This window comes from Heptranchias perlo, chromosome 32, assembly GCF_035084215.1.
Source record: "Heptranchias perlo isolate sHepPer1 chromosome 32, sHepPer1.hap1, whole genome shotgun sequence".
NCBI classification, from domain to species: Eukaryota; Metazoa; Chordata; class Chondrichthyes; order Hexanchiformes; family Hexanchidae; genus Heptranchias; species Heptranchias perlo.
In genome coordinates, this window is record NC_090356.1 from 13,722,903 (window position 1) to 13,732,160 (window position 9,258).

Here is a 9,258-nt window from a genome sequence, read left to right on the forward strand (position 1 = left end):
TTGAAATCCTTTTGGCAGTGTGGGTAAAAGGCTATAAATCAGTGTTTGGTTTATAGCTTTCTAAACCCTTTCAAACATTGACATCATGATTAAAGTACAGAATCATTACTCTCTCTCAGTTATTCATAATTCTACATATTTCACAACAGTAATACAGCTTGTTCCATTATATAAAACACCAACTGGAGTCAAATCACAAAGTGAAGTGGAATATGGCAAAGTGTACTGGAGGTATTACTAACACCATTTGACCATATATCATCTTACAGATCATTATGGCAATGCTGACTAATCAAGACAACAGCACTTTATAGTAAGATACCTGGAACGTGGTCAAACAAAATGCATTAACATCCCATCCATCACCTTCCCAGGTCAACTCTCATAACCGAGGTATTCTAGAGTTTTTAAAAAAATCATAGAGACAAAGAGAATGTTTCACTCTTCATTTCCAGAGGATGAACTAATCAGATCCTTAAACATGAGACCTACGTAGTTCAGAGAAAAACATCAGCACAGACTTGATAGGCCACATGGCTGATCTGGGCTGTAACATTCCATGGACGTAGTATTTCCCTTCACTGGCTTTCTTTCATTTAACTATCTATGTAAACTTTACACTGACACACAGAGGCCCTGTATCCCGACTTTTGACCACTCACCAGTCCCTCCCCCGTGCAGTGTGTGGGAGGATGTGGTTTAGTGCATTTTCATAAAATGGCAATATCGAGGCCTTTGTCATAGAAATACATTACTTCCCAGGCCCTAGGCAACAGCATCCTGCTATATGCCAGTGAGAGCATCACAATCAATTCAAACATTTGGAATTGCAATTCTAAAACTAAAGAAACCACCTAACATAATCCAGAATTTGAAAACAGCAGCAATAGTTTGAGAAGTCAAGGTAAGGCTCCAGAAATGTCACAAATGGGAAATTATCAGTTTCTCGATTGGACTCCATTTATTGCACTTATTCTAAAACAAAAGTACCAGCCTGCCCAATAATTACCTTCTCCCTTAAAAAAAAATAAAATCTTAGAGGCAGGAGCTCTTGCACCTGATGCTGAGTCTGTGTTGCTTACCGGTACACCTTTCCACTGATCAGTGCAGGGGAAGCAGACAGGCTCCTGGACTTGGCTCTCCCTCGGAGCAGAGGCCCCCCGCCCAACTCCTCACCGCAGCAGCAGTAACAGCCGAGTTCTTGCTCGGTGTCCAGTCGCTCTGGTCCGAGAGATGTTTCCCGTGCGCACTCCATCATCGCCGTGTCAGGGATTCATGTGGAACAAGTCAACGACAGAACTGCCTGTTAGGAAGAAGAGAGGAATATTTAATAACATGAAACAATTGATTAAAAAGCACAAAGCCCAATGCACCCAGTCTAAGTTCTATTTAAAAATAGCTTTGATTGGCATTTCCGAACCTATTAGATGACCAATAGACGCAGGAAACTCCAAGTTGTCACTGAAACTTACACGGTTACAATGTATCTATTTCATTAGAACCCGGCCCGGGCGCTCGCGCCAGCTGCAGCACCGGGATCACCTCCGACTCGCCATAACCTGCAAACCCCGCTAAAGCTGCGCCGTTTGCCCGCAGTACATCTGCTCGTTAAACCCGTCACCGAGTGAACCCCCCCCCCACTCCGTCCCGTTAGGCCAATCCCAACAAGGAGGAACATCTGCCTATCGGCTCCGTACGCACCACCGTCCCCACATGCGCACTGCTGCTCTACCGTATTACCTCCAATACTCTCGGAGCTAATTTCTCTTACCTTTTCCCCCTTCCAAAAACAATGCTATTTCTTCCCTTTTTGTTTTCAATGCTTACAATCGAGCAGTAATAATTCTATACTGCCCGTGTTCTACTCACACCAAGACTTCTTCAACCATCACCACTGGGCTCCCTGACGTACATTGGCCCTCAGTCTACCAGCCCCTTAGTTTTTAAATTCTTATCCTCCTGTTCCAATCCTTTCAAGGGCTCGCCCTTCCCTATCTCTAATCTCTAACATTCTCTTTGTCTCTATGATTTTTTGTAGCCGTACAACACAGAGAGAACTCAGTTCCTCCAACTCTGGCCTCTTGTACATCCCCTACTTCCTTCACCCTACCAATGGTGGCCATGCCTTCATCTGCCTAGGCCCTAAACTCTGGAATTCCAAAACTCTCCACTTCTCCTTTAAGATGCTGCTTAAAATCTAACTCTTTGACTAAGCATTTGGTCATCTGTCCTAATGTTTCCTTCTTTGGCTCGGTGTCAATTTCCATCTGTTTACGCTCATGTGAAGTACCTTGGGGCATTCTGCTACGTTAAAGTTGCTATATAAATGCAAGTTGTTGTAATGGGTCGTCTCACTGAGCTAGCAATATTGGAGATCTGAACCTAATTTCTTCCCAGTTAGAGTTCTGCTTCATACGTTAAGCAGTCTTTTCTTTCTACAGATGCTGACTGACCTGTTGTGTATTTCCAATATTTCTAATTTTGCCTCAGAATCCCTGGAGGCTGTGTTGCAACATAAACAAGGCAGCACACATGCATCTGAAGGCACAGAACACCATCTCACCAGGCAGTTTTGCACTCTGCTGTCAAAGGCAACGCAGCACCAATAGCAAACATTAAATGGGCCTCAATTTGCTGAAAACTTACGGCAAAGTAAAGTCGCATCTGCGGCGGACGCCATTACTATGGTGCAGAAATTCCAGGAAATTATGGCATGAGTGACTTGCACCATTACCTACGCCACGCCATTATTTGCTGGGACTTCTGCACCGCTCCACCTTTACCCCTCGGCGAAAACAGCTAGAAGGCAATTATAATAGCTCCCCCCCCACATTAAAATCAACGGTGATTGCAAATTTGCTGCACTTAAGCCATTCTTCACGCTGCTGCCACTTAGACTGAAAAGTAATGGCACTGGAGACCTGGCGGCAGTGTGATTTATGAACTTGTGTTTGAGCAAGCCGGTTGTTTTATTTCCCTGGTTGGGAGTCTTTGCAGAGCTTGGCACAGGCCAGACACCAACTCTTGCCTATTGACCTAAATTAGCATGTAATGAACATTATTGGGACATGATCTAAACAATCCGGATCTCTCCCTTAATCAATACAAAGCTGTCAACTTTGGAATCAGCCTGATCCTCTGAAGCCAGATGCAAAGGGAAATCCTATGAATAAAGTGTAGTGGTGAATCAGTGAATAATGGGAGCACTGAACCACTGTTTTAATGACACCATGGCAGAAAATCCCTGAGAATAATAAGAACACCTTAAAAAAAGTAAGAATACATCAGTGTGTTCCCGTGAGAAATCAGTGAATTGTTACAAAAGATATACATTAGTCACTATGAAAAAAAAGCATTGCAACATTGCAGAAATCTCTGTGAGAAGCGACAGTGCTACAGTGAATTACTTAAAGAAATCAGCATTGCATCTATGTAGATTATAGAATACAATCACAAGCTATGTTTATTTATTCTCTGCTAGAAACTAGTGCCCAGTGAATCATGGGGAATTCACACGAGTAGCGATAATATTATGGTGTATCAGTGAGAAATGAGAATAAAAGGTAATACCCCACAGCTAATGAGACTGTCATTACAGATTACTGTGAGAAATTATACTATTTTGCACTAAATTGTTGTGTGTGTATATGAGATGTGGGGGAGAAATCTGTTTCTGTCAGCTTAGTTCATAGTACACTTGCTGCTGAGTCAGAAAGTTGTGGGTTAAAGCTGCACTAGGGACTTCTTGGCTGACACGTCAGTGCAGTATTGAGGGAGTACTGCCTTGTCAGAAGCGCTGTCTTTCAGATGGGATGTTAAACCAAGATCCAGTCTCCCTGCTCAGGTTGATGTAAAAGATCCCGTCGTACTGTTCAAAAAAGAGCAGGTGATTCTCCTGGCGTCCAGGCCAACATTCTTGCCTCAATCAACACCCCCAAAAACAGATTATCTTAGTCATTCATTCATTTGCTCTTTGTGGGATCCTACTGTGTGCAAATTGGCTGGCATGTTTGCCTACATAGCAACAGTAACTGCACTTCAAAAAGTAATCTATTGGTGGTCAAGCACTTTGGGACGTCCCAAGGATGTTATGAGGTACTAGTATAATCACCAGTTCTTTCTTTAAAGCTGGAAGCTGCTATCAGAACTTGAGGGAAAATAATGTTGAAAGTTTAACTTTTCAGACTACAGCACGCCTTTCAGTTATAGTGCATACTGCACAAGTGGTACTGAGGTTATGGATTAGCAATATTAATACTTGTGAAGATACATATTTGATGAAAGACTGGCAATGTAATCAGGATTACATCTGCACCTGAGAAATAGCGTTCTTGCCATAAACTCTGGAATTAAATTCTTTCAGGGCTTCTGACGTTATGCTGAGTTTTTCTGGTTTCTTGCTAGAATGTCAGCCTGTATCTAAGGTCATTTTTTCCTTTTCATCTATTGGCATCCCAGTGTGAGGAGGTGTAAAAGGTGTTAAGAATTCAGCCTCCACTCCCTCCCCACATACAGTTGGCCCCCAAAATGAATACAAGGAGGTGGACTTTTTGGTACAACCCTTCGAGAACTCTGCATTCTTCCAACTCTGGCCTCTTGTGCATCCCCCACTTCTTTCACCCCACCATTGGCGGCCACGCCTTCAGTCGTCTAGGCCCTAAGCTCTGGAATTCCCTCCCTAAACCACATATCTCTCCTCGTTTAAGACACTCCTTAAAACCAATCTCTTTGACCAAGCTTTTGATCACCTATCCTAACATCTCCTTTGGCTCGGTATCAATTTTTGTCCTGTTAAATGCAAGTTGTTGCTCTTTATATCCGGTTCCTCTGATATCAGGTTTTCTTTTTTTCTTCCATCATCTGTTATATAGTCAGAGTAATATTTTGAACTGTTAGGAGTATTGATTGACCTGTGAAGAGGGCACATATTTTTAAGTTAACCAGGCTTTAAACACATATTGCCCTCCTTTAGGAAAATCATCTATCTTCTGAGGGTCCCTGAAACTGAAGCATAATTAGGTTGGGGGTAAAATTGATGACATGTTTAATTCTAAAAATCATCAGGCTTTTATACTAATACACAATACAATTTGGTCTTAAAACCTTGATAATATTGTCAAGAACCACTGACTCACTATTAGAATCAAGGTTGAAGGACAGAAACTTATCATTGCCAGGATTTATACTCCTAGTTCTAGTTCTGCAGCTTTCTTTGGAAAGGTTATTTTAGAAGTAACTTTTTTGGATGAAATTTGGTTAGGCCCCAACCCATGGTGGATGGGCCCGAGTAGGACAAGGGCAGCTCGGCTTGTAGTTTCAAGTCCAAGATCAGGTCATTTGGTTAACATCGATCATCCGAAACGCTCTGCCAGCATAATCGACGGAAATGAGGAGCTGGAAATATTCCAAGGACAGGCTGGGGTTGGAGAGACAGCATTTGTGCAGGCTGAGATTTGAGTGGGCCTGGGTGCCTATTGGGTGGGCTATGGCTACGCCCCTGGGATAAGGCCTCCCAATGCTTCAGAAGACTGGAATGTGCTAGGAACCATTTTGATGACAGATTCATACCTTGCATGTGTCATGTGGGAGGTGAGCTTCCTTGATATTTGGTGGACTGCAAACCCTGTGAGAAAGAAATGCTAACCGGACTTTCCAAAATTGACAGAATTTCATAAAGTTCTGCTTCTAAGACTTTAAAAGAAGATCAAAGCATGAGGAACTATTGGCAAATTCACTAACTGGATTGAAAAATAGTTTGGCAATAAAAGTAAAAGGCAATGATAAATGAGCCGTGATTTACCACAGTGCCCATTCTGGAGCCTCTGCTGTTTATACAATGCAAAAATGATATGGAGGAGGGTACTTCGTGCACAATATTATTAAATTAGACAGTAGCAAGATATATGGGCAGTGAGCATTACAGGAGAAATCAATGCTATTGAAAGGAATTTGAACAGTTCAATTGTACATGGTCTGTTGGAAGGGTGGGCTGAGTAGACCAAATAACTTTTATGAATCCATACCCTCTTATATTTTTCATAACAGACTTGTCCGGTCATGATTTGACATGAGCGGAGCTGTCCTTGGATTACTTTGTGATCCATGCCTCCAATTGCAAATTTAACAAGATATATTACTTCACAGTTCATTGAACAGAGTGATTTCAGATTGCTATCTCAAGACTTTTGCTGGAAATGTTCATGCCTAGACTCACTTGTGAATAATGGTGATTTGGACATTGTATAAGACGACATATGATCTCCAGGAGTGAAGGGGAGGGGAGGGGAGGGAAATAAGTTTGTCAGGAAAAGAACACTTGCTTGGACAGTTCTCTGTCAGTCAGTAATTGCTTGATCCATGAAATTAGGATGATCTCAGTAATAACCAACACTTGAATGTTTGTTAATCTATTATTGTCACTGTAATTTTGATATTCTGTTCATTAACTGCCATTTTATGAAGGGATCGGTATGGGAGCTGTAATAATCTAGGGAACTTCATTTCTCAAGATTAGTTTAGGCACATTGTAGACCCATTAAGTTCTTTAATTAATGATATTTTCTATGCACCTGGGTCCCTCTGTTGGGAGAAGGATTTCATAATTGCAACATTAACTGGCTGCCCTTAAAGACGAGTTATGTCATTGTTAAAAATACAGCCGAAGAGACTTTTAAAATGAGTTATATATCTTGCTACATGTCTTGTTGGGGCATTAAAACCTATAGAACAAAAATTTGCAGTGTAATATTAATTTAAGGAGTCTTACAACACCAGGTTATAGTCCAACAGTTTTATTTGAAATCACAAGCTTTCGGAGGCTTCCACCTTCGTCACCAACCAACTGTTGGACTATAACCTGGTGTTGTAAGACTCCTTACATTTGTCCACCCCAGTCCATCACCGGCATCTCCACATCATAATATTAATTTGAAATTGTTATCAGCAGAGCTAAAATGACTGGAGATAATCAGGAAAGCAGACTTCTACAAACAGGCAGTTCCAGTTGTGCCAGTTCTCAACTGGATGGATCAGTGAAATCATTTAGTGACTGCAAAGTCTCAGTAAATCGAGCTCTGAAAGTCTCTCGGTGCACAGAGAGTGCATTCAATCCATCGTATTATGGTCAGAGATTCTCAAAGCTAGACTGGTTTAATGAGTAGTGCTCGATGAATTGTGAAACTATGTGGCTATGAGCACTCACTTGGGGTTGCACTCATTAGACAGAACTATCTTTTGGGGCAGCTTCAGCTCTGACCAGGTTACAAGAATGTGTGGATAAAATACTGGTGGGTTTAGAGGGAGTTGAGTCCATTTCAGATGATCTCAGAGTCACAGGTGACAATTCTCACAATCTTAATCCTACTCTAAAATGTTTGGCTGATTATAGAATCAAATTGAAGAGACTGAAGCATGTATTGACGCAACCAGCAGTATAAACTTTGCATTTATCACAGACAAAGAATACCTACACACATCCTATTCGCCCATGACCTGGGGGGCAATTCACCTGTCAACTAGGCATGGTGTTTGGTAAAGAGAGACCAACAGAATGGACAGGTAGAAATTAACAAATTCCTTTAGAGTAAACTATATAAGAAATATATTTACAACTCTTGGTAATGGATTTTTAAAAGGAGATTTGATAATGACACTTGCCCTTTGGTAATTTATTTTTAATTTTCTCCCTATGGTCTCCCTATGCCTCACCTCTGAGAGGACAGGTCCCCGGTATTGCTGTTCTATTGTTGGCTGCTAACTGAGTCTCATGAGCTAACTGGTCCTCTGATTTTCCCACTCTCACTGATCCTCACTTGATGCCTCTTCACAGAATCATAGTTGAGACTGTGATTCACCACGTGCAGAATTGTGGTTATGACACAACATCCCACCAGTCCATGGCACAGAACATAAGATTCTTGATACACTTTCCCACTCGTTCTTCAAACAATGCGGGATATTACAGAGCAGAGACATGACAGTTTAGTTTGTAATATGGTGGCAAAGTAACTAAAAAGAAAATAATGGTGTTGAGTATTAAGGGACTTCACATATTTATAATAGTCTGTATTAAACTACATTCAATAGTTTTAATTTATCTTTACACTCATGGTTCAGATAGAATATTCAGGGAGTATCATTCATAAGGAAGAACCTCACAACTAATTTGTGCTCTTGACCCTCATCAGCTGATTGATCTTAATTCATGAGATAAGATGATATTTCATAGTTACCAGTCTAACTATAGTGCACAGTCTAACAGCGCTATTATAATATTGCTGTGAACATATGGAACAAAAAGTACAGGAAAGTAATTGCAATTTCTACAAATCTATACATTTTTTTTGTTGTGATAGCTTCGATACCATATTTAAAATAAAAATGTTCCTTTACAGACAGTGATGATTGAGGACAGTGGCAACGCTAACCTTCTCCAGCTTGGAGAAAGGGATACAAAACATTTAATGCACCCTGAAGATGGTGCTCCCCAGTGATAACTCCTCTATAATCCAGCCATGCCTCATAATACTTCTCTTCTGATTTATGGTCCTGACATATTTTTTCTAAAAATACCCACAAATGGCATGACTAAGAATTGCCCTTCTAGTATCCTGCTGAGTTGATTTCCTGGAGCCAAATAAGGTAACTGCTTATAGATACATTTCTGCTCCAACCTCTATCTTTCTGCATCTGGTTCCATCAGACCTAATAATAATTTGGGTCAAAGTGGATTCCCTTCTCAGGATTTTGCCTCTTCAGGTTTGCAAATGGTTCCTTGGTTTATTGTTGGAAGGTTGGATGTTCAGCAAGATAATCAGTGTGTACTTAATCCTTTTTAGGGTGGAGAATTTGAATAAACATATTAAATGATTATTATTGATTAAGGAGGCACAGTGAGAGAGGTTAGGGTAAACTGATATTCTTGTCAGTAACAGGTATCGCCTTTTTCACAGAATCTGGAAACTTACCCCTTTGAGCATATAAAGGCTTCAGTTGCAAATTTTAGGCCCCTGTCAATGTCACTGTTAAATTTATCCACCAGGGGGAGGACCAGAGCAGCTTAGACTCAATCAACCTTTGATTTTTACATCCTCCTTGTGGGGAAATGTTCACCTCAGTTTGGTGCTCTCCACAGGCATCCCAGCTCAAATAAACTTCTGAGTTTACTATGTGAGGAATCATGGATACACCTCACAAGTCTCCTGCTCCATCCAGGAAGTCCCTGGATCACATATGCCCCACAACATCGGAAGCCAAGGA

General features: G+C 41.1%; 1 protein-coding gene across 3 annotated transcripts in view; it reads right to left on the bottom strand.

The window, feature by feature from the left end:
- Positions 1-1,612, bottom strand: part of LOC137301045 (NAD kinase-like) — an 85,244-nt gene extending 83,632 nt beyond the window's left edge. Inside the window, exons 1-2 of one of the 3 annotated variants that reach the window (XM_067970422.1) lie at positions 1,473-1,612; positions 1,083-1,303 (exon numbers count right to left, since the gene is read on the bottom strand). In XM_067970422.1, the coding sequence (XP_067826523.1) occupies positions 1,083-1,258 (176 nt within the window). In that variant the 5' untranslated portion in view covers positions 1,259-1,303; positions 1,473-1,612. Of the gene's footprint in view, positions 1-1,082; positions 1,355-1,420 lie in introns of those variants that run through there. The other 2 variants (XM_067970423.1, XM_067970424.1) reach the window with 2 other exon arrangements.
- Positions 1,613-9,258: the final 7,646 nt, after the last annotated feature.